This window comes from Malaclemys terrapin, chromosome 14, assembly GCF_027887155.1.
Source record: "Malaclemys terrapin pileata isolate rMalTer1 chromosome 14, rMalTer1.hap1, whole genome shotgun sequence".
Taxonomy (NCBI): Eukaryota; Metazoa; Chordata; order Testudines; family Emydidae; genus Malaclemys; species Malaclemys terrapin.
In genome coordinates, this window is record NC_071518.1 from 38,237,594 (window position 1) to 38,262,997 (window position 25,404).

The 25,404-nt window shown below is 54.2% G+C and overlaps 1 protein-coding gene across 2 annotated transcripts; it reads left to right on the plus strand.

Moving 5' to 3' along the window:
• The first annotated feature begins 1,274 nt into the window (after positions 1-1,274).
• TPPP3 (tubulin polymerization promoting protein family member 3) lies at positions 1,275-10,541 on the plus strand. 2 transcript variants are annotated; one of them, XM_054048952.1, is made up of 4 exons: positions 1,275-1,554; positions 5,535-5,728; positions 8,369-8,522; positions 8,991-10,541. In XM_054048952.1, exons 2-4 carry the CDS (start codon positions 5,541-5,543, stop codon positions 9,177-9,179), a joined length of 531 nt encoding a protein of 176 aa, XP_053904927.1. In that variant the 5' UTR covers positions 1,275-1,554; positions 5,535-5,540; the 3' UTR covers positions 9,180-10,541. The 2 variants fall into 2 exon arrangements, with proteins under 2 accessions (XP_053904927.1, XP_053904928.1); XM_054048953.1 differs by lacking the exon at positions 1,275-1,554 and adding an exon at positions 2,342-2,550.
• Positions 10,542-25,404: the final 14,863 nt, after the last annotated feature.

Consider the following 25,404-nt stretch of genomic DNA (forward strand, 5'->3'; position numbering starts at 1 on the left):
CCCCTGTTCCCTTGCACTCAAAGGCACCATGTACCCAGCTCCTGCTCCCATATGAATAGCTGCTCTGTACGTTGGCCCCATACACACTTTGTCTCCAGCCCCTGGGCACCCCAGGGCCACACGCAGTGTATCCAGCCCTGTACTCCTGGGGCACAGATACGCTCTGTGTCCCATCCTTACCCCTGCGCTGAGCCTTTTGCACTGGCAGTGCCGTTCTGTTGTGATCAGTGCTCTGTAGAATGGCCCCAGCCGATGTGCTCCATTTCCAGGTTTGGTCCGTCTGCTGGCCCTGCTGGGTGCTCCTGGAGGGGAGAGTTGTGCTGGGCTTGCCCCATCTCGTGCATTAGCCCCAGTAACAAGGGCTCTGCACAGGGAACATACTTAATAATCCCATTGTGCTGATGCCTGGACTAGACTACACTCGACTCCCTCCCAGAGCTGCGCTGCCCTATACCGGGGTGGCCCTTGCTGGGCGGAAGCCAGAGGCGACGTGGGTGTGTGGTCACATGGGGTCACGTGCCCCCCAGATTTTTGCCAGGGTTTGCTGGCCCCACTTGGTCACATGGTACCACTGGGTCCCCTCCCTCCCCCTTGCTGAGGGTGGCAAGCTGTGAACTGCAGCTGTGGGGAGAGGCAGCGGCAAACAGCTGAGACCTACGGGGAGAGCCGCTGCGTTTGCTGTTGCCTCAACAGCTGGGAGCTGCAGGGAGGGGCCACTGAGGATAAGGGGGGGGGCGTGACTCAAACTGTTGGGGGGCAAACTTTTAAATTATGCCACCCCCAGCCCCGCTCTCAGCAAGCACCAGTTGTCTCTGGCAGAAGCCCCTAGCCCCACCAACGCCGCAGGGCAGAAGCCCCGAGCCTCCCCCCTCACCAGCCTGGTAGGCAGAGGGGCGCGGGGGGGGGGGCACTGCGAGCCCCACTTTAACTGTAAAAGAGCTCACAAGCTGCAGTCTGGCCACCCCGGCCCTCCGGGGATAACCCTTCTGCGAGGGTCCCTAGCTCGTCTGACGGCAGAGGCCTGCAGGGCTGCTCCGACACCCCCCCCTTCCAGGCAGAGATGCAGCCGCACTTGGGTGCCGATCCAGCCATGCCGCTAACGAAGGAGAAGCCTGTCCCTGACACCTGGCCCCCGCCTTCCCTCCCACCACCCCTCACCGGGAACAAGCAAAACCAGAGCCACGTGAGGGGATCGATGCCTCCCTCCCAGCCCTGCAAGCCCGGCCCCTTCCCAGCACCAGCGATGACACAAATGGACCACTGGGCTCTGCTCCAGCGGGCCTGATGGAGGCGTGAAAGGGCAGAGGCCCCATTCCTGCCCCAGGCACGGCAGGCAGGAGGGAGCGGAGCGCTTCGCAGTGACCTTGGTCACCCTCCTGCATTAGAACAGGACTGCTCCGCGCCCTGGCTGTTTAGCAGGCTGTCTCTATGGCTACCGGAATAAACAGCAGATAATAGCGCAGCCGCCTCCGAGCAGCACTGCAGTCTGCAGACCAGGAGGGAGCAGGGCTTCTCCGGGTCGCCGGCCGCAGCTCAGTAGAGGCACTTCAGGCGGTAAGTCAGCAGAACAGCAAGCGGATGGGCTGCTTCTGCAGGAGGAGGGGGGTGCGGGCGGGCTGGCAACACGGGGGGTCTTGCTCAGTGCACTGGCTGCCTGGATTGGCATCACTGACTGGTGGCTAATTCCCCCCATCTGGGGGCGCAGAGCAGGGAAGCGAGCTGGCCTGCGTGCCCGGGGGACTAGGCCTGTGGGGGAGCACTGGGCTGACGTGCAGGGATGGAGGGAGCTGGCTTGGAGCTCATCTGCAGCGATCGGCGTGTGCCGCTTCCAGGGACTCAGCTCACTTGGGTGAAAAGGAGGGACACGCCCTGCAGAGCAGGCTGGCTGGCTGCTCCCCCCCCGAACAGCTTTGGAGATGGGGTGCTCCCCCATCGGCACCTCCCACAGCATCGGTGCTGCCTTCAGTGCATCACATGGCGCAAACCATGCACTATTCGTGGGACCAGAAAAAGGAAATGCCCACGACAGGCACACTGCAGCACGCCCGTCCCCCATGCATCGCCCCCGGCCACACCCGTACCCTGCATCCACCTGCACATTCCCCTCGGCCCTTACACACGTCCCCCCTGTGCAAACCGCAGCAATGATACTTAGCGCTTTTCATCCCTAGGTCCCAAAGCACTTTACAAAAGAAGGGACGTACCCAACCTCCATTTCACAGCTGGGGAAACTGAGACCAGAGATGAGCCAGGATCACCCAGCAGGCCAAAGGCAGAGCCAGGAACAGGACCCAAGTCTCCTATCCCAGTACTGCACCCGAGCCACTAGCAGGCTTCCCGCACACAAACCTAAGACCTGCTCCGGGGCGCGGTGGCCTGTGGTGTTCTGGGGCTTGCCCCCCCCTTATGCCTCTGTGAATTCACTGAGCGCTCCCTGGAGAGGGCGGGACCCTGCGTGGTGCCTCTCTCGGGGCGTGGCACTGTGTCCCACGCTGCTCAGTATTGTCACACGGTGTCTGCGGTGCTCAGGGAGACAGAAATAACTCGTAGGTTTGTGTCCTGCTGGCAGCTTCTTCCTCTTCCCACCTTCCCCTCCTTGCAATCCCTATGCCCCCTGCTCGCCTGCAAACCCACGCTGGATATGCGCTCATAGCCTGGAAAGGGGGACGGTCAGATTAGCTGTAGACGCTACTGACCCGAGCGCTGGCGTGACTGGCCTGGGTAAGGACCTCTCCACCGACAGCGGATACAGCCTGGCAGCAGCAGGACTCACATCGCCCGCTGCCACCCCTCCGACCCCCCTCACCCACACTGTCCTGCCCCTGGAAGGACTCCTCCTGGCAGGGATGTTGGCACGGGCAGTCTCTGGGGCCCTGCCAGTCCCGGCTAGCTCAGGGCTAATTGTGATAGTGAAAGAGAAGGCAGAGTCAGAAGGGGTGGCTTAGTGGTGTATCAGGTGTGAAATATCAGGTTATGATCCCTGGCAAAACAGGGCCCACTCCTGGCCGGGAGACCAGCTCTTCCCAGGTGCTGTGTGTAGCTTCCAGGCTAGACAGGGGCTAGTCTGCTCAGCACAGACGGTAGTGCCCATGGCGCTGTGCAGAAGACCTGGGGGTTGGACTAGCTGCCCTGCAGTGTGCTGCAGGCTGGTGTGCTGGCCCCCCGGCTTGCACGCAGCTGCATTGCAGTGGGGCTGGGTGGGGATGATGTGTCCATTAGCCAAACCCTGGCCATCAACTCAGTTCAGCAAGACCAAAGTTGCCTGAGCCAAGGAGAGGGACACGCTGGTTAGGCCCACTTCCTGGGAGAGAGAGAATCGGTGCCAAGAGCCTTCTCTGGGCCCAGCCGCCGTGGGAACCCGGCTCCCTTTGGCTGCGTCATGCTGCTTTGCTGGCAGGTTACGCGCACACTGATTAATGGCCTGCAGCTGTTTCTGCTGCAGCGGCCCGAGTGGATTCCCATTGGGAAGGCCAGACGCTATGAACTCCTTCCCTGGGCCCTGGCAGGAGCGCACCAGAGCCGCCAGGCGCCTGAAATAGACAAGATGGGGAGTACCACAACTCCTGATTGTGGCCACACCCGGATCTTGGGCATGGCTGCCAGCTCGTCAGTGTGTCTCTGTGCCCGTGTGTGTGTCTCTATGAGGCTGTGAGTGGCTTTATGTGCCAGCTTAGGCTTTTCCCCCTGCAATTGCCCCATTGCCAGCCTCAGGCCAGCTGCCCTGATGGGGGCCTTGGTGCTGCCAGGCTGCCTGGGGGGTGAGAAGACATGAGGCCGCCTGGAGCCCTGGTTCGAGCAGCGTTGTAAGGGAACTGAGGCCCGTCTGGCTGCTGTGCAGTGTAGCTGTAGCCGTGCCGGTCCCCAGATATTTGGGAGACAAGGTGTGTGATGTAACAGCGTTAATAGCTGGGATGCTGGCAGGACCCCTCCCAGACCTGAAGACGAGCTCGGTGTGACTCCCAAGCTTGTTCTCTCAACAACAGAAGTTGGCCCAATACCAGCTATGACCTCACCCACCCTGTCGCTCTGGACTCGGTGCGTATGCGAATAGTCCAGCCCCGCCATGCCTCCCGCAGCAACAGCTCCAAGCAGCACAGCCCTCCCTAGCAACGGTCGCCAGGCAGCGCAAACTCTGGCCACGCCAGCCGACAAGCCCACACGCCTGTTTTTGTTTAATGTCAGACTGTAACTAGGGCCCGGGGCTAGGCAATCCCCTCAGCCCGGCAGGCCGGGTGAGACTGCCCTGTGGCTGGGTGTGTCCAGGGACCTGGAAGAGCGCAGGGGTGGGGTGGGGTGGAGCTGGGAGCTTGCTGGGTTAAGGCATTTCAAAACGGACCAGTGCTGCTGGCTCCCCAGCTGGCGACAGCTTAAAGGGTCCCGAGGTTCAGAAGATGTTGCCCCCCCCATCTGTAAACCAGGCCCCTGTCTGGTGTCCCAGGCTGGGCCCCCAGACCCCCCAGTCCCTGGTGAAAGGCTTGGCCCTGGCGCTCAATGACAGACCTGCAGGCGCTGAAGTACTTTGCCCAGCTGTGGCCATTTTGATATACTGGAGGCCCCCCACCCCCCTTTCACACAGGCTGAAGCTCTTGCTCTGTTCCCACTCACCTGCACACTGTTCCCTGTGCGGTGCCAGCTGGACTCCCCGCACAGAGGACATGCCAGAGGCAATCACCCTGGTGCCAGCGCCTGACAAGCGCCCAGTGCCAGCCCCTATGGAGGTGCCGGGATGACCTGAAGATGCTGACCTGTGCTTTGCTAATGCATAGAGGTGGGAGAGGCCTGTGAGAATCAGAGTGGCCAGGGAGTGTGAGGTGGCCACAGGCGCTGTGAAAAGCGAGGGGGAGTCACCGGATGTTAACTGCTACGTGGCGGATGGCCGTTGTGGAGTGCCGGGCAGTTCCTCCCCTGCTCATGGCACTGATGTGCTGGCTTCAGAGATGCTGATCAGGGAAAACACGTCTCTTTAGCGCAACCAGTTTAGCTGTGAAAGAGTCTCTTGGTGACAGCTTTCCAAGGGGATTACTAACCGTAGGAGTCAGGCACGGAGGCGACTGCCAAAGGGAGAGGATAACCTGATATTGACGAGAAACGTTATCAGCCAGGGCAGCGCTGTCTGAAGGAGGAGGAAAAGAAGCAGTGTTACATGAGTCTCAATGCACTGGGCCAACACTCCCACTACAGCGCTGCCAATGGCCCTCTGTCCTGACCCACAGTGCCAGCCTTGGGGCCCATACACAGCTCCCCAGTCCCGACCCACAGCCCCTCTGCTATTCTAGCCCTGGGACCCACACGCACAGCGCTCTACAAATGCCCCCCAAGCCTGATCTTCAGCTCCCGCTGCTATCCTAGTCCTCGGCTCCCCACTTCCACGTCTGCCGGTGCAGCTTAGTCGTGAAGGGGCCGGGCTTTTGTGGGAGGCAGCGGTCTAAGGGGTGTTGCAGGGTGCAGGGGTGCACAGATGGTATGCACAGTATCTGGTGTGATTGCTGGAGTTTGCGTAGTAACTGGATCCATTTCGCCTCTGCCTACCAAAGGTCAGCATGGCTGGAAGCACTGACGTGGCAGCGCTGGAAGAGAGCTTCCGGAAGTTTGCCATCTATGGAGACACCAAAGCTACAGGGCAAGAAATGACTGGGAAAAACTGGGCCAAACTGTGCAAGGAGTGTAAAGTAATGGACGGCAAAGGGATCACCGGCACAGACGTGGACATCGTCTTCTCCAAAGTGAAGTAAGTAGCTCCCTCGCTTCCCTTCCCTACAGCCGGCTCTACATCAGCGGCTGGCTCCTGGAGTTCAGTAGGGCCAGCACCGCCAGGCCACCCTGCTGGGTCGCCCATGGGCGCACTCCCAGGTCATTCATTTCAGCCCCCTCCAGCCCTGTCAGACTCTGCGTGGAGCTTAGAGGAGCCTGGCATCCAGGACAGAGTTTCTTGTCCACCAGAGACCGGCCACCAGACAACCCTCCCCACATCTCACTCCTGGCTATTTGCAGCACATTGTTACATGGCTGCTCAGCTTTCATATAGACACACACACGTTTCTAGCCTCACTGTTGGAAAGAGCCTTGACTACGTGACCCGAGTGAACGGTGCAGTGACACCTGTCTGAATCTCGCAAGCGCCTGAAATATTGGCTCCGAGACGGGTAAACGGCCCCATTTAACCCAACGGGCTGTTAACCCCGTAACCGAAACTGGCCATTTCAATAGACATGTGAATGATTGCGTTGCGGATCATTTGAGCAGAACCAGTCAGCTCGCATGCTTATCCCACACACCCAACCTGCCCTTCACTCCTTCCCAGAGCCAAAAGTCCCAGCTTCGCCCTGACAACGTCGGCGGGGCAGTTACTCGCTCCCCATTAAGAAATCTATGGCATCCCGACACCTGGAAGTTTGGGGCAACCACTTGAGACTATAAAGAAGGTGTGGGGCTGCTGGATTATTCATCAGCACATCGGATTCTGTAGGAACCTCGATTTGAATAGATCTGAGGCTGCTGCAGAACACCCGGAATCGGCCGTAGAGTCTGCCAAACCCACAGCCCGTGCAGCAGAGTTTGGGAGGGGCTGTCCGCAGAGTGCGTGGGGCCTTCGATACTGGTTACTATGTACAGATGATGCCAGAGAAGCCCTGGGCTAATATCCACAAAAGGGAATTCGCACTGTGACAGCTCTGAGGTAGGCGTGCAGGGACGGGGAGAGTTAGGGCTTGTCTACGCTTAAAATGCCGTGCTGTGCCGCTGTACCTGCACTGCGGTAGAGCTGCGGTGTAGACACTGCCTGAGCAGATGGGGATTCTCCCGGCGTATGCAATCCACCTTCTTGAGAGGCGGTAGCTAAAGTGACGGAAGAATTCTTCCAGCGATATCTTAAGGTATCGCCTCTTGAGGAGGTGGATTACCCACCATGGGAGAATCCCACCTATCTGCACAGGTAGCGTCTACACTGAACAATCCTTCTGTCAACCTAGCGCTGTCTCCAAAGAGACTAGGCTGGCTTAACCACGCCACTCGGGGGTGTGGCTTTTTCACACCCCTGTGCCACGTAGTCATGCTGACTTAATTGTCTAGTGTAGACAAGGCCTTAGGTGCTTACAGACGGGATCCACAAAAGCCCATATGCTCAGCAGGGAGCTGCCTAAGCTAGACAGCAGGAAATGCTGAGGAGAGGGGTAGGAACTAAGCCCCGGCTACTTCCGGGTATTAGGAGCCTAACTGGGGGCTGCTCAGGATTCACAGCCATGAACCCTCTCCGGAAGTTAAGCACCAAACCAGGTCACTCCGTCCTTTCTTGCAAAAAATCAAGCCAGTGCCCCTCCTATAAGCAATAGTCCAGAGGCTGGAGCACTCACCTAAGCTGTGGGACACTGACTTCAAATTCCCTCTCTGCCGTTACGGTGTGAAGACGTGAGCCCAGAGCTCCTGTGCCTCCCTGGGGAGTGCCCTCGCCACGGAGGTATGGGGTGCGCTGGAACCAGGCTCCTGTGGGCTCTTGTACCACGTTATGAAAAATACTTAAACAGTCACTTGAGCAGGGACTTCAACTTGAGGCTCTGCTCTCCCAGCTGCAGGCCCTAACCCCCAGGCTACAGCACCATTCTCATCGCCTGCGGCCCCCTGCAGACCCCCATGAAATCTCACGTGATGAGTAAGTCCCTCTCCTCTGCCCTCCCTCCCTGCTGTCCCGCAGTTCCCTGGGGACAAGATTCTGCCCATCTCATAAAGTATTTAACCCTAAATGTGACTGGGCTGCATTGCTGCTGGCTCAGTGGTGCCAGGGTTGGGGATGGGCAGATGGAACAGGGATGTTTGCCTGGAAACAAGAGCTTGTCCAGCGACACGGCCCTCGCCAGCAAAGGGGTTAAGGCCTGCCAGGGACCGGCTCCTGCAGGCGCATCTTGGACTGCAGGGCCTCACAAATAGCTCCCCCACATCCACGTTGACCCCGGGCTGGATGAGGTCGCACTCTGAGGACAAGGCCTTGACCCTAAGGATTAACGGTCAATGAACAAGAACTTGGTGTGTCAGGTCTTGTGTCTCCTGCACTCTCAGCCAGAGCTAAGATTCTTCTCTTCTGTTCTGTAGAACAGCTGCCAGGTTCTGCTCAGCCATGGCTGCCTTTCTGGAGGAGGGATCCCTGTGTACCTGAAGCAGTTCTCATCTCAACTATTTCAGTAACGGGTGCATCAAACGTTCCTCTTTTCCCTCAAAGACCACCTGTCTGGGTAGCAGGGCTGGTCACTTGGGGCTCCCTGCCAGAGCTGGGAATACAAGTGCCATTTGCAAGTGCAGCCCGGGGTCTGTCTTGCAGTAGCTACCCTTCTAGTGAAGTGTTTGCACTAGGTCACGCCCCAGCCCTTGTGTCTTGCAGAGGGAAGACAGCCAGAGTCATTGGTTACGAGGAATTCAAAAAGGCCCTAGAGGAGCTGGCCCCAAAGAGGTTTAAGGGCAAGAGCAAGGAGGAAGCATACGAATCCATCTGCCAGCTGGTGGCAGGGAAGGAGCCGACCAACGTAGGCGTCACTGTGAGTGATTGCTCTTCTCGGACAAGTGGAGCAGGAGTGGGGGGTGGGGGGCCTGGCAAAGACGGTGGGTCTGTCTGCGGATATGCAGATGCTGCTCTGGGCCACTGGGAGCCCCACAAATGTCACATAGCAAAGCAGTGTGTCCTGGAAGAGGCAGGGATCTGGGGGGGCTGTGACAACTTAAGGGCAGGGTCCTGAGCAGTGGGGACAGCATGAGGTCCCGAGAGTGCATGGGGAATGGAGGTGTCTGGAACAATGAGGGACAGGTGGGGGAGTGGGCCAGCGTCATGGTCTGTGGGGGACTGACAGGGCAGGGCCTGGGGAGGCCACATGGGGGACGGAGGGGCCTAGGACAAGCACGTGGGGGACGGAGGGGCCTGGAAGGGCACGTGGGGGACGGAGGGGCCTGGGAAGGGCTATAATTGCTTCTTTGTGTTTGACTCCCCTGCCCCATTTTCTTGCTGACAGAAAGCCACAACTGGCGGGGCGGTGGACAGGCTGACGGACACCACCAAGTACACGGGCTCGCACAAGGAGCGCTTCGATGAGAGTGGCAAGGGCAAAGGGAAGAGCGGGCGGGAGAACATTGTAGACACCAGCGGCTATGTGGGGGCCTACAAGAATGCTGGCACCTACGACGCAAAAGTGAAGAAATAGGGACAACTGGAAGTGCCACCGACCCTCCCAGGTCCAGGCACCCCACAGCCTCTGGGCCTTCAATCACATCAGCCTTGGGAACTGGCCTTAATGGCACAGGCCTCCTGAGACTGTGCTGGGCCTAGCTCCTAGCCACGGAGCCAAGGCTGATAGGCCTCTTGTCACCAAGGGCTGATGTGATTAGAAACTGACCTGGCCTTGCACTTTGCTCCCAACATTACATCAGCTCCAGATGTATTGTGAGCCGTGTCCCTCCTGCTAGCGCTAACGAGACCTTCTCCCCCGTGCACCCTCAGGGCACCACGCCCCTCCTGCTAGCGCTAACGAGACCTTCTCCCCCGTGCGCCCCCAGGGCACCACGCCCCTCCTGCTAGCGCTAACGAGACCTTCTCCCCCGTGCGCCCCCAGGGCACCACGCCCCTCCTGCTAGCGCTAACGAGACCTTCTCCCCTGTGTGCCCCCAGGGCACCACGCCCCTCCGGCTAGCGCTAACAAGACCTTCTCCCCTGTGTGCCCCCAGGGCACCACACCCCTCCTGCTAGCGCTAACGAGACCTTCTCCCCCGTGTACCCTCAGGGCACCACGCCCCTCCTACTAGCACTAATGAAACCTTCTCCCCGTGTGCCCCCAGTTCACCACGCCCCTCCTGCTAGTGCCAACCAGACCTTCTCCTCCGTACCTCTCACAAGGCCGCCACATTCCTCCCACTCGCTGCAATGAGGCCTTCCCTTACTCATGCACTGGGTGCTTGCCTGAATCTCTTCCACTAGTGAGGTCTTCTACTCACTACAGATGCCAATATCCCTCCTGCTAATGACAGATGCGCCTTTTCCAACCCTATGTCCCTTCAGCTAAGGCCAGGTCTACACTAGGAAGTTTGGCTTGTAGAACTATGTCACACAGGGGTGTAAAAAATCCCCCCTCACCCCCAGCGATGCAGTGATGCCAACCTAACCCCCAGCGCAGAGCAGCACTGTCAACGGAAGGGCGTCTCCCATCGACAGAGCTACTGCCCCTCGGGGGGTGGCATACAGGACAGCCGTACCAGTGCAACTTTTAAATGTAGACCTGCCCTAAGATTAATGACACCTCCTCCCCTCTGGGCACATCAGTCACCAGCATTACCGCAGCCCCTTCTCCCCAGGGCACTTCACTCGTCAGCATTAATAGCATCCTGCATGCGCCTTCCCTGGAGAACTGGCCTGCACTGTGTTTAACCCCCACCCCTCGGGCTCCTCCAGCAGCCCCAGGCCCCATCGTTCCCTGCCCAGTCCCCAGACGCCTGCCTTCTTGGTGGAGTCACAGCCAAAGGCCTCCCTGCTCTGTAACCTGGCTCTGCAATAAACCGCCCCCCGTTTTGTACTAGCGCCCCGTGTGTTTTTTCGGAAGGAAACAACGCAGGCAATTCAGGACTCAGGCAAAGGAGGCTGGTTTTGACCCAGGATCAGATCAAAGGGGCCAGTCAGTCGACTTGGCTCCGAGTCAGACGCTAGGCGGGGAGTGGTGTGGGCTTGGCCCTGTCACCTCATGACTTTGGCAAGCTCCTGGCCGCCCTTGTGCCCCAATGTTGCCAGAGCAACCAGAGAGACACACAAACATTCAGGCACCTGGCTCCAGCTGCTGCAGTGTTTGCAACCAAACACATGAGCTCCTGGTAACACTCCCTGGGAACTGGGTCTTAATTGGAACCACCACCTCCCACAGACATGGCCCAGCATCTGCCCCCCCACCCCCAACCTTGCTGTGCTTTAGACAGGGCTCTAAAGCCTCTTGCACACAGGCCTAAGGCCCAGATCCTCAAAGGCCCCTAACTCCCAGGTGCCTAAATACCTGGGCCTCGGGCTCTGGCCTCGCCCACTGAGAGTGCTGGACTCGCCTCCCCTGACTGATGGGTCTCTCTCTTCTGAAGTCAGAGGTTAGAGGAATCCCAGAGCCACCAGGCCAGAGAGGACACCAGAGTGGGCCAGAATATGGAGGTCACCAGAGACCAGGCCTTGGGAATACTGTGTGTCCGCGAGTATTGATGCTCAACTCTCCCATCTCGTCCCGTCTCATGCCACTGCCTCAGGAAGCCACTGCTGGGCCACAGGACAGATCAGCTTAGAAAAGAGACCACTGAGGGGGGCTATGATAGAGGTCTATACAGTCATGACTGGTGTAGAGAAAAAGTGTTATTTACCCCTTCACCTAACAAAAGAACCAGGGCTCACCTGATGGAATTTATATACAGCAGGACTAAAACAAACAAAGGGAAGGACTTCTTCACACAACGCACAGTCAACCTGTGGAACTTGTTGCCAGGGGATGGTGTGAAGGCCAAAAGTATAACAGGGTTCAGGAAAGAACTAGATACGTTCATGGAGGACGGGTCCATCAATAGTGATCAGCAAAGATGGTTAAGGATGTTACCCCTGAGTGTCCCTAAATCTCTGACTGCCAGCAGCTGGCACTGGAGAACTGCAGATGGCTCACTCGATAATTGCGCTGGTCTGTTCATGCCCTCTGAGCATCTGGCATCAACCACTGTCGGCAGACAGGATACTGGGCTAGATGGACCATTGGTCTGACCCAATATGGCTGGTCATATATCCCCTTTTCCCTGCTTGTGTGCCTTGGAGGAATTCAAGGCATGGAAGCCCTGCTGTGCTGACAAAGCCACTCCTCTGATGCACCACTTCAGCTCACCCAAACATTTCTCGTCTGGATTTTCCCTTCTTATCAGAAACGACGCCTTAGCTGAGTTATTATTTATTTAGCATCTGAAGTGTGCTAGGAACTTTACAGAACAGAAAACACATCCCGGAGAACTCACAGAGAGAACTGTCATCATCCCAATTGAGCTGGGAGGAACAAGGGAGGAAGCACTGGGGGAAGAAGAGAGGAGCGGGGGAGAAGGGTAGTGCCCCGTGATGAAGGTTAATATGATGCTAGGTTCCTGACTCAGCATTGCCGGTCCCCGTAGCTCCTGCTCCCTTAGTACAGCAAGTAGCTCTGCAGCAACGAACCCAACCGGTTGATTAACGATCCTTCTCTCCATTAGCTTCTTTGTGGAGGCTGGTTCTTGGGACTTTCCCTCCTATCTCACAGGCCAGAGTCTCCTGACAACTCTGCAAAACACCCCTGGGCAGCAAGTACCCTATCAACTAAACAGCCTTCTCAACAAGAAGTCAGATTACACTATGTGTCCCAGAGTTCTCTGCAGGTGCCAAGTGCCTCCTGTGGCAAAAACGCGGTTCACCAAGAAGCGTCTGTTTGGATGGCGGAGGCTACTTTAGGATGTTCTATTCTATTGAGGTTGTTATAGGGAGCTCCTGCTAGGAAACTTGCTTGCGTGAGATTTTCTCTCTGAAGTGGTCTAGGGAAGCCCATGAGTTATTGCATGTGCATCCAGACTGAGCCTGTGAACCTGCTGAGGTTTGCCCACCCCTGCAGCATGTTGTGGAAATGAAGTACATAAAGCATGCCCCATATTTCCAATTTTCAGTCACCCATTTAAGTTCTCTTCCTGCAGCTCTACAGTGTCAATGGTTTCGATTTCCATAATCTCATAATTTATGTATGGATAGAATTTCCCTGTGCATCTCGCTCTCTTCTTCTGTCTAAACTATAAAAATGCCCCAAAAGTTGACAGCGAAGAATAACACCTTGTTTTCCTCTGTATAGTGGCCATTGCATCCTGGAATTCATCAAGTTCACAGGAGAGTGTGAAAACCACAGGAGTTAAGCTAGGTAGAAATAACTTCCTCTACGACCTGTAGAAAGAGAAAGGTTCTATGGGCAAACTTTCTGATACCCCTAGAAATCCAAGCCAGCTAGCTTTCACCCCAAACTAAGCACTGTAAAGTTGTCTGCCTTAGGGCTGGTCTACATTAGGGGGCGATCCATCTAAGATACGCAACTTCAGCTACGCTATTCGCGTAGCTGAAGTCTAAGTATCTTAGTTCGACTTACCTGGCCGTCCTCACGGCGGCAAGTCGACCGCCGCAGCTCTCCCGTCGACTCCGTTTACTCCTCCTGCCGAGGTGGAGTACGGGCGTCGATTCGGGGATCGATTTATCGCGTCTAGACGAGACGCGATAAATCGATCCCCGATAGATGGATTACTACCCGCCGATCCGGTGGGTAGTGTAGACGTGGCCTTATGAAGCAGACATACATCTCTCTGTACGCGGTTAACCTGCCTTTTCCCTTCAGAATAATGTCTCATTGTAGTGTAAGTTCCTCAATGATGTGAAATGAAAGGTGTGAAATGTAACCAACAAATGAATGGACTCAGCCCACTAAATGTAGAGGAGCGATAAAGGATTTTGTTGGCTTTCTTTCTAGCAATGACATGAAAAGCATAGCACACAAAGGATGTAAGTTGTAAAGATGAAAGATGTAAGCACCTAACCAGGGTCTAGTTTTGAAGTAGTAAAAGAAATTGCCTAAAAAAGGGGGTATTCCATTTAATAGTCTGGCTAAGACAGAAATACAGTCCTGGAAAACAATGGAACATAAAAAGCTTCTTAATAAGAAAAAGGATAAAAGAAATTTGTTATACACTGTTGCCATCTACTGGATATTGATGGAAGCAGCAGTAAAACAGAGAACAGAAACCAGAGACCCCCTGGCAAGCGTCCAAAAGAAATAAGAGGACTGTTCTCCTCCGACAAATCCCAAAGGAGGGTATATAAATGGAGGTTACAGAGGTGGATCTCAAAGTTTTGCTGAACCCCCATGGCTCGCCTCTCCCTTCCTCCAGGGTCACAGGACAAAGAAGAGAAGTTTGCTGAACCCACAAAAGAAGCTACAGAATTCAGAAGTGCTACCAGACACTTGGACCAGCTCTGTGGCCAGCTCTCCCCACTCCTAGGGTTACAGGCCTGAGAAGAAGCAGTGACATTCCATTTCAGAGATTAAGTAACTGAAAGTTTCCTTGCTGAGTCTGCACTTTCTAGTGGGACCCCAAGGAACCATACGTGTGATTTTAACTGAGTAATGCTAGCTGCATAGTGCTCCATTGTAAATCCTAGTAAACTGGCCCAAGAGACTCTCAAACAACTTTTAAGCAATTGCCTTTGATGTTTTAAATTAGTCCCTTTTATACTCAACACTAGAACGAGCAGGGATCACATTGCTAAGAGTGCCTTAAGACCCACAGATTACAAGGCCAGAAGGGAACATTGTGATCATCTAGTCCAGCAGTTCTCAAACTTCATGGCACCGCGACCCCCTTCTGACCACAAAAATTATTACATGACCCCAGGTGGGGGTGGAGTGGGGGAATTCCTGGAGCCCGAGCCTGTGGCCTCCCCCCCACCCCCTGGGCTGAAGCACTCAGGCTTTGGCTGCAGCCCCGGGCAGCAGGGCTCAGGTTTCGGCTTCAGTCCCGGGCCCCAGCAAGTCTAATGCTGGCCCTGGCGACCCCATAAAATGGGGCCCCGACTCACAGTTTGAGAACTGCTGATCTAGTCTGACCCCCCTATAACACAGGACAGAGAACTTCCCCAAACTAATTTCTAGAGCAGATGTTTTAGAAAATTATCCAATCTTGATTTAAAAACCCTCAGGGATGGAGAATCCACCACAACCCTTGGTAAGTTGTTCCAATGGTTAATTACGCTCACCATTAGAAAATTTACTCCGTATTTCCAGTCCGAATTTCTCTAGCTTCAACTTCCAGCCATCAGATCGTGTTAGACCTTTCTCTGCTAGATTGAAGAGCCCATCATTAAATATTTGTTCCCCATGTAGGTACTTACTGTAATCAAGTCACCCCTTTGGCATATAATGCCATGTAAAGGGACATTGGCAAGGTTGCCAGGGCAAAAATGTGACTAACCTTTTCTCATTAGATCTGTTTTTTGCACAGTCTGTACAATTGTTTCTCAGGCTAGGTCTACACTACCGGGGGGTGGGGGGGTCGACCTAAGATACGCAACTTCAGCTAAGTGAATAGCGTAGCTGAAGTTGCGTATTTTAGGTCGACTTACCTGGCTGTGAGGACGGCGACGAGTCGACCGCTGCCGCGCCGCCGTCAACTCTGCTTCTGCGCCGCCGTCGACTCCGCTTCCACCTCTTGCCGCGGTGGATTTCTGGAGTCGACGGCAGAGCCATCGGGGATCGATTTTATCGCGTCTTCACTAGACGCAATAAGTCGATCCCCAATAGATCAATTGCTACCCGCCGATCCGGTGGGTAGTGAAGATGTGCCCTCAGTGTTATTTCCCCCCCGAAACAAATTCAACTTGAAGAAGGGTGAGATCAGTAGGACCCTATGTGAGGGCACTTTCCATAGAGTGGCGAGGACAGGAGGTTCAGGAAATTGTTGGCGTAGAGGAAAACATGGAGACAGATACCCTGCTCAAGGAACTACAATCTAAGGGGAGGAGGAAGATGGGGCATAGAGAGACAAGTGGGTACAAGTGAAGATTTCCTTAGGATTGTGGAAACAATAGCTGCTTGAAGGAAGAGGGGACGGAGAGGAGATGGTATTTACTTTCCTGAACCAGTGGCAGATTACCGCACGAGCCAATTGGGGCCCATGCCCAGGGGCCCAGCCAATTTGGGGCCCTGTGATGGGGTGGATTAAGCCCTGAGGCCCCCTGCTGGAGGCCTTGTGGCCCTGCCACACCCACCCCAGAAAAGGGCAGTAGAGAGGTCCTCCAAGCTGCCTAGAGCAGCTGAGTGGGAAGTAGCCAATCAGGGCCCAGAAGGCTACTATAAGAAGAGCTGTAGGGCCAGTGCCAGTTCTGCTCTTTACTGGAGCTGGAGGAGCTTGGATGGGGCTCTGTGCTGGGACTCCACCAGGACAAGGCCCTGAGCTAAGGGCAGGGGTGGTCCTTAGGCATATGCGGCTGTGTAGGGCACCCCTGGGTCTTAGTGTCCTCCCACCCATCTCTTCCTTTCCCTGTTCTGACCCTTCCTGCAGGCTCCCACCACAGCTGGCTGCTGCAGCCTCCCCAGTCTTCCTCCAGAGGGGATCTAGTACTTAGAAGTGAAAAAGCCTCCAGCCTGCCAGACCTATTAGCACAACACTGAAACTGTTAGCGAGCCATTCACGGGGTAATGGAGCCACTGAACAGGCATTTGCCAACCCCCAGGTATAGACTGTCTGAATTTACCGACTGGAAACAGTTGTGCATCACGGTCTTGTTTACTCAGAACATGTCAGTCTACAGGACCTTAGTTTAAAATCTGCTTTAAAAATATTTCATTAGCGTGATGGTGAAGATGATAAAATCACATCTCTAAAAAACCCTCGCATAGATTTTTAGATGCACAATCTGAGGATTCATCTGTAGCCTTAAATGCTTGGACCTTCAGACATCGTTTTTAAAATAAATCCTTCAAACCTCCCTTCTCCCCCCTCCCCCCATATGCGAGCTCGGGCTGCCACCGGGCACAGGGTACCAGTTTAATAATACTGCAGAGGGCCCCATAAAGCCTAAGGCCGGCCTGGGTAAGTGAAGAATGTGCTGGAGTCACGGGGAAGTATCTCAGGGAATTGTAGCAGCAACACAGTTTATTTAAAGGGAAATGGTGGATGACTGCTCTCTATAGGGTCCCTGGGCTGGGACCTGCAGTAGAGGGAGGGCCTGGGTCCCCCCTCCCACCAGCCACTGGGAAAGTGGCCTGGACTTTGATGCACCCCAGAAGGGGAACTGAACTCTTGTAGTGGCCCAGCTGAAGAGCTGGGGCCAGAAAGGCCTGGAGAAGCAAAGAGCCTTCAGGGAGGGAGCCCTGGGGGATGTGGCCCCACGCCAGGGCTGGGACTGCTTAAAGAGCAGAGATAATCTGAGGGAGCTCAAAAGGGGCTGAGAGACAGTTTGGCCAGCGTATGGTGATAGGTAGGGTCCTACCAAATTCATGGTCCATTTTGGTCAATTTCATGGTCGTAGGATTTTAAAAATAGTAAATGTTATGATTTCAGAGTTTAAATCTGAAACTTCACAGTGTTGTAATTGTAGGGGTCCTGTGTGTGTGTGTGTGTGTGTGTGTGAGGCACAAGGTTATTGTGGGGGGAGGAGGGGTTGCACTATTGCTACCCTTACTTCTGCACTGCTGCTGGTGGTGGTGCTGCCTTCAGAGCTGGGCAGCTGGAGAGCAGCGGCTGCAGGCCGGGAGCCCAGCTCTGAAGGCAGCGCTGCCACCAGCAGCAGCGCAGAAGAAAGGAAGGATGGCACGGTATGGTATTGCCACCCTTACTTCCGCACTGCTGCCTGCAGAGCTGGGCCCTCTCCGCAGCCGCTCTCTCTGGTCGCCCAGCTCTGAAGGCAGCAGTGCGGAAGTAAGGATGGCATGGGATGGTATTGCCACCCTTACTTCTGTGCTGCTGCTGGCAGGGCGCTGCCTTCAGAGCTGGGTGCCCGACCGACAGCTGCCACTCTCCAGCAGCCCAGCTCTGAAGGCAGCGCAGGAGAAAGGGTGGCAATATCACGACCCCCTAAAATAATATTGTGACCCCCCCCGGAACTCCCTTTCAGGTCAGGACCCCCCATTTGAGAAATGCTGGTCTCCCCTGTGAACTCTGTATAGCCTAGGGTAAAAGCACACACAAGACCAGCTTTCACAGGAGGAGCCCAGATTTCACGGTTTGTGACACGTTTTTCATAGCTGTGAATTCGGTAGGCCCCTAGTGATAGGCCCTGCTGGACTGATTGGAGAGTGAGCCCCAGGATAGTGCTGCCGATCAACGGATCCTACAGAGGGTGCTGAGAAGGGGTTTGCTTTGCTTTTATCACACAGACAGTGGGTGACTCGGCTGGAGGATGAGTCACCAAAGACCCACCACAGACAGGTGGAGAGAGAGTGCAGGCACATGCACTCAGCCAGGGGGTGCTCGCGAGAGGTGACTGTGACCCCATTACAGGCCCTCAGTTAAATTCCACCCACCCACTGTGGCCCCAGGCCTGGAGGGGCTCTCGTTCCCTGCCGCAGCCCTGGGGCAGTGCTTTTCTGGTCTCTGTGCTGCTGGGGGGTGGAAAGAAGTGAGAAGGATGGGGCTGCCAGGGAAGGGGTGGAATGGGGTGGGGCTGTGGATTGGGGTTGCAGGTTAAAGGGGTGGAATGGGGGTGGGGCTGCAGGTGGAAAGGCTGGGGCAGGGGCCCCATCACTTGCTCCAGCCCAGGGCCCCAGGAGACCTTGATCGGCCTCTGTCCTGAACACTGAACTTGGTCAGATACTGCTGCTCCTTTCTACAAATGATTTCAGGAGTGTGTGTTTCCATTTGCCAGGATGATCATTTTTTTTGGCAATTCAGATAAATTTGGCAACTTTCCCTGTCAATCTGGGAACTACTGGATGCATTCCCTGAAAACACAATGGTAAACTGTCTCAGATGTGAGATCTTGGAAGCATGTAAATGTCAGACTATTATATTGAGCAGTGCCAGAGGCCATGGGCAAAGGGGGTCTTTGTAGACGTGTGTGTGTGTGTGTGTGCGCGCGCGCCCCCAGAGACCCAGATCCTGCCAGGGCTCTGGAGGCTGATAGGTTGCCTGTTTCAGCAAAAGTTTACTTGAGTCTGCAAAAAAATGCAGCAAAACATTTCACTTCAGCGAATGGGCATTTTCCAACGACACTGGGAAATGTCCAGCCAGCAACACCCCTAAATAGAAGCAGCACCTGCTCTGTCCATCTTTCAGAGATTAGTCCACTGCAGGATGGGCAGGACTTAAAACCAACAGGTTTGGAATCCAACATTTGAGGTGCCCTGTTGTGACCCAGAGCCTATTGATGCCAGTTGGCAGAGGGCACCAGGGATGCATGGTGGGTTTTTACAGGTTATCATACTGACAGGTTTACTGGTTGTCATAGTCCTTTTGAACTGTACAAACAGATATTTAAAAGAGTTATGAACCTATACTGGAAATTATGTTCTCAAAGCCCTGGAGTTAAGGCAGGTAAACAGGAGGTGACTGATTCCTTCCAGGCAGAGGGTAACAGAAGCACATCTCCCTATCTGGTCATTGTGTGTGATCTGCTTGTGATCTGTTTCACAATGCAGATCTATCTGCATATGGAGCCAAAATGCTAATCAAGAGACTGAAATCTTCAAGCGAGGAAATGTACAGTGGGAGGGGATCCTGGTTTTGAGTACAGATAACGGATTGTTTGGGTATAGCTGCGGGGCAGAGGTACCCCCCTGCATCTTTAACTGAGAAGACAAGTTGACAGCGTGACTTGTCCACGAATGGAAGATCACAGCCGAGCCTGGCTGTAAAATGCTGGAAGGGCTTTGGGGTGACCATTGCTCCAGAAGATGTGAAAATATCTTGTTAGTTAAGTCTAGGTTCTAGGATGCATGTTATGATTTTATTTTATACGTAACCAGTCGTTTCCAATATTTTTACTTGATATCTCTAGAATCTCTTCTTTGTTATATCACCTTTTGCTTGTTTTCACTATAAACATATCTAGGTGCTGTGTGATCAGTGGAACTCTGATCTAGGCTGTAACCAATAAGATGAGGGGCAGGGTTCCTTTGGGAGCAGTGAGTCTGTGAATACTGTGAGTGCCCAGTGATTCAGGGACTGGACACTCCAGGGAGAAGCTTACAGGGCTCAGGGGTTGGTGTGGGCCTTTTGCTAACCTGCAGAGGGACAGCAGAGCCTACACAGGCTGAGAGGGGAAGGCTTGTGTTGCATATGGCTGGTGGAGTCAGGGATCTGACCCATGGCAGGAACAGACAGTGCCCCCTTATGCTAAGGGTATGTGGTAGCGAGGTGCCTCACCACCCATTGTACCACCAGGAAGCATTGCATCTGTACAGGGAGGTCTGTATGGTGGGTTGCACAGGGGGCTTGTCCAGGGAGGTTTGACTGTCAGTATTTATTCCAGCCAGGTCACAGATGTTCCTCGGGGTCATATATCAGAGGAGATCAGAAGAGTTTTGAGAGATTAAGCTGGAGCTAAGAACTAGTGGCTCAGACGCTACCACACGTGGTCAGAGGAACCTGAGGGAGGGTCATGGCCACTCTGCCCTTTATGCCCTCTCATGGGAGCAGTAGGAGACACACAATGCATGTGCAGCTCCATCGGACACTGCTATTGAGAACCCCAATCTCACATGTGCACCTACAGTGGGATCCACACTGATGCATACCCGGAAGAACATGGAGCTCAGAGATATCCCCGGATTTAGCTTTCAATCATTAAACATAAAAGCAATTAACTCATTGTGACGTTACATCCCATATTCTTATGGAAATATGCTTACGATATGGCTATGGCATAAGGTATCATTGGAAAGGTTATAATATACTGAATGTGATTATCTAATTTATATGCATGTATCATTTCTGTATCTAAAGCAGGGGTCTCAAACTCAATTTACCTTAGGGCCAGTGCCAGTCCTCAGATCCTCCCAGTGGGCCAATGTCACTCATGCCCCCCAAAACTCTGCCCCCCCCACCTGCCTAAGGCTCTGGGACAGAGTTTGGCTGGGGGAGGAGGTCTGGGGTAGGTGATTGGGGTGCAGGCTCTGGGAGGGAGTTTGGGTGGGGGAGGGGGTATGAAGGGAGGGGGTGCAGGCTCTGGGAGGGAGTTTGGCGACAGGAGGGGGTATGAGGGGTGGGGCTGCAGGCTCTGGGAGGGGGTCAGGGGTGCTGTGCTTACCTGGGGCTCCAAGGTGGGGCAGGCCAGGGGGCCTCCGTGCGCTTCTGCCCCCAGGCACCACCCTCGCAGAATCCTATTGGCTGCAGGGGCACTCGGGGTGGGGACAGAAGCGCGCGGAGGCACAGCCCTGCCCCTGGGCCACAGGGAGGGGCCGGCAGCCGCTGGAGCGAGCAGGCAGACACCGCTCAGCTCCGCTGCGCAGCTGGGGCCCCTGAGGGGGAAGCGCCCGGGGGCGGCAGGTGGGGCCAAGGGAGAGACGCAGTCCCAAAACTTCTGGAGCCCCGCGGGCCACATTGGGGAGGCTTGCAGGCTGCAGATGGCCTGTGGGCCAGGAGTTTGAGACCCCTGATAACAATTACAACTCTGTGTATTTGGGAGACACCCACCAGACAACAGGCCATCAGCCTTGATGGGCCATTAGGAAGAAACAATAAGACTGTGAAGATACTAATCTATCTCCTTCCTGAGAGGTATCCTGGGATGTAGCTGTGACGCTACTAGGTCAGGTGGTCCTGTCACCTGGGACTAAACACCATCTTGGACTTCTAGTCATTTTCCATTAAAAGGAGGGGGCGGTCAAGACTGGGAAACGAAAGATTCCCGCCTTATGTAAATCTTGCGTAAGGCTGGGGAGTAAGGCAAACAGAACTCTTCCTGCTCAAGAAGGAAGCCTGCTGAAAGTACCCGAAGAGACAAGGGAACTGAGCAGTGGGAAAGGCAAGGGCTGAGTCCAGATGAAGACAGGAGTCTAGTCTGTAAAGAGAAATACTGGAACTCTAAGCTACAGAAACTCTGCAACTTTTATGAGCTTACGTTGAATACATTTCTCTACAGCGCAAAACAATATCATTTTGGGTGGACTTTCCAGAGGGGAGCTGCACTTGAGTGCTGGGTGATTTCCTAGCTGAGTTTTCTCAGAGAGCCGTTTGCAGACTCTGTGATTCTACAGCTGGTGCGTCCCTACCTGTGTGTGCTGCCAGAGAGCCTAAGTCAGCCAAACAGGGCAAGGGAGCCCAGGCTCGTGGAGCAGGCAGGCTCAGTGAAATAAATCCCAGTACATCAGGTGGCATCCCAGAATGGGGGGTCCAACCCATCACATTTATGTTAAAATATATCTGATTCTACAGGTGTGAGTTTCCTCTCTTCTTTGCTCAGTTGAGTTCAGGCTGAGCCGTGCCTTCTATTTAAAAGATGACTCTTCTAAGTACTCTAAAACCTGCATGCTTATTCAGCTTGTCTTGAAATTGTGTGCCCCATGGAGGAGCTAGGTAAGGTTACTAGTGCAAATTTGGTGTCCTTTGAGCACAGGGTTCCTGAGATACACCCCCCGCCCCAAACAAAACAAAACCACATTTCACAAAATCAGCAGCTTCTGACAATGTTTATTTTTGCACACGTGGGGCTCAAACCGTGGCTTTCACCAGCCCCCACCGGTTGCTCGAAGTTCATCTCCACGTGTGCCCCTTTGGGGAAGCTCCATTGAAAACATTCACGGAAGAGCTCAGCTCTCTAGACTGGTACATGGCAAACATTCATGCAACGAAGAGAGTGAAATGGGCATAGGCAGCAAGACGAGGCAAGAGGCTTTCCAGCCACCTTCTGATCAGATGACGTGGGTGGCTCAAGGGGACATGCTACACCCCTGCACTGGAAAACTGAACCCGGCACGTGGCAGAGCTCTGAGAAGGATTTGTAGGAACAGGGCTAGTAGCTGCATCTCATGGGTTTTTTAACTTTTGGGGAATGTGCCCCGCTAATTTGTACAGTGACTTTAGAAGAAGTTCAAACCACTTTCTCATAGACAATAAACTACACGTGCTCGCCGCTGATGTGGGAACGATGGCAGGGCATGTTGCTACTGTCTCCACCTGCAGTAGCATAGGAGAGCGTCAGCCCTGATTGCTCAGTCAGCACAGGTTGGCTGGAGGCAAGATGAAAGACCGGATAATGTAATCATGTTTCTTGAACAATGGAAATGATCACTTGAAGGCCAAGGGGTTCCCGCGTCACAGCCCCTTAAACAGGACGTACTCATGACATTTTTCACTGAGTGCACTAAGGCCTTACCCTCAACTAAGTGGCATTTCTGTTTTTTCCCATTTGTCTAAACTTTTGAATGCTGCAACTGATCAATTCCAAAATTTCAGGGAAAGTTCTAGACATTGGTGACCAGAACCCTACTGATTTTGGGGAAAATCAGAAAACGGAAAGAGGGGATAATGGGGCCCCATGAAGCCCCCACTGGCTCTTTAGCACAGCCACTGCCTCAGGCACCCCCTTCCACTGTCTATAGATCAAACAACTGGTTAAAAATGTACCAATACCCCATCTCAGCACTGCCTATCCTCCCAATAGAGTTTAAATGTTGAAATCCTGAGTGACTTATCACTCACCCAGAAAGATGACTAATGGTGAGGGGAAAGACCCCTGGCCCAGGGTGGAGGAAATAGGGTACTCTGGATTGGGGGGAGGAGAAGGGGAAATGGCAGAGTTAGATTGGGGTACCCTGGTATGGGGAGGGGGGGGGAATGAGGGACAGTCTCAGAGCCCCAGGCATGGCAGGGAAGGGGAAAGAGAGCAAGGGCTTAATGAAGGTTCACACAGAGCTCCTGCCAGGGGGGATTCCGCTGTGGGAGTGGGAGGAGCGTGGGCAGAGATGGGAGAATAGGGATGGGGGAGGGGAGAATGGGGGACCCTGGACTGGGGAGAGGGAGGCCACACAGTGCCCCTGGCCTGGGTAGGGGGAAGGTGGGAATGCAAAGGAAGGGGAATAGGGCACACAGAATTCCTGAGGTGGGGGGAAGAGATTGGGGGAGTAGGGTATCCGGGCATGCAGAGCAGCTAGTATGGGGGGGGGTATAGAATGGGGTGGAGGGAATGGAGCATATGGGGTGAAGTGGGAATAAGGGGCACAGAGCCCCTACTAGGGAATATGGGGCAGGGTCAGAGCTGTGAAGGGGCACGCAGACTTGCGGAGAAGCAGTGATAAAACCGGGCTGTTTGGCAGCGTGCAGGGAGGGGAGGTGGATGGGGTAGGGGGTATAAATAGGAAGAAGGGTTGGGAGGGTTTAGGCCAGTGGAACAGGGGGGAGATTGGGGGAGTGGAAGGGGAAGAGGAGATGGAGTAGGTGAAAGTGGGAGAGGTGAGGAGTAAGGGCAGAGGCCTAGTCACCTCCACATTCTTCCCTCCCCTGCCACTGTGCTGGGATCTGGAGTGCCTTCCCCTCTGAGATCTGAGCTCTGCTGCCTGTCCCCTATGCTGTGCTGGGAGCTGGGGGTCTGATCCCCTCTCGCTGCCCCCATATGTGAACCAGAATCTCCAAAGGACCCTACCCCTCTGGGAGGAAGTCTGAGCCCCCCTGCCCCATCCCTCCATGTGAGCTGGGATCTAGAGAGCGGGGGAGTATGAACCCCTCTCCCTGTCCCCCATGTGTGTGGTGGGATTGGAGGCCCTGCCTTGCTGCAGGAAGTCTGAATAATAGATTCCAAGGCCAGAAGGGCTCATTCTGATCATGTAGTCTGATCTCCCGTATAACGAAGAAAAACTAGGACATTCTCTGACAAAAAACTGTTAATGCAGAGTTTAAGGTTGCTCAGGAGTATCTCCTACCTTTCCAGAACTCTGAGTTCAGCAAAACTTAACCTCTGAAACCCAGGGAATAGAGAGTTAAGGTACCTGCCAATGCCACCTTAACTCTGCCCTCTGAGCAGTGTTGCTAAGACCTAGGTAAGACAGTGGTCCGAATGAGCTCTCCGTCTACTGCTGAACTGGAGGAAAAGACCTCGTGAACTGACCACACCAGATATATCTGTTAGTCTGTAAGGTGCCACAGGACTCTTTGTTGCTTTTTACAGATCCACACTAACACAGCTACCCCTCTGATACATATCTGCACAGACACATACATCTTGCCAAGGTGATCCATTTTGGCTGGTTTGGGTTAAAATTCACTAAGTCTTGGATGCAGAGGTAATGTTATCCCTCTTTGATGACTAAAGGGCAGCAGAACTGTACTTAATATGCCCTAATTGACGCATATTCGCTACGGTCACCATAACTGTAATCTCACTCACTGACAATGGGGGCAGGGAGCTCTCTCCGAGTAAAAAACAGAGGGGACAGGGCAGCTGTTACTAGTGGTGAGCCGTCGATTTAAGGGTCCTAGATACTTATGACATTCCAGGGTACAAGCCAGAGCACTGAGAGACTGTCCCCACTTGCCCTGCAACGTGGGCTGCCTCACAATGCTTGACTGCTGCAGCTCCCAACCTGGGCTTCTCACAGCCAGACACCCTGAGTGTCTGTGTGTAGCCATAGCCCGGGGCCAACAGCTCGGACCCTCTGACTGTAGGTGAGAAATTGCATGAGACCAGGATTATAATCGGTTACATTTTAGACACTGGAAAGTGTGCTTTATTTTGTTACATTTGTACCTATTTTCGGTCTCTATGATCTCTGCTTAGTATCACTTAACTCTCTGCTCTTTATTAATACATTTATAATAAAACAATAAGTTTACCTAAGAGTAGTTCTAAGGTAAGGAGCATGTCCTCAGCGGAGCTAACGGGCTAGAGCAGTGGTTTTCAAACTTTTTTTTCTGGCGACCCAGTTGAAGAAAATTATT

Coding starts and splice junctions, on each gene's coding strand:
- TPPP3 (XM_054048952.1), top strand. CDS start 5,541: ATGGCTGGAAGCACTGACGTGGCAGCGCTGGAAGAGAGCTTCCGGAAG. Junction 5,729..8,368: donor ATCGTCTTCTCCAAAGTGAA/GTAAGTAGCTCC, acceptor TGTGTCTTGCAG/AGGGAAGACAGCCAGAGTCA. Junction 8,523..8,990: donor CGACCAACGTAGGCGTCACT/GTGAGTGATTGC, acceptor TCTTGCTGACAG/AAAGCCACAACTGGCGGGGC.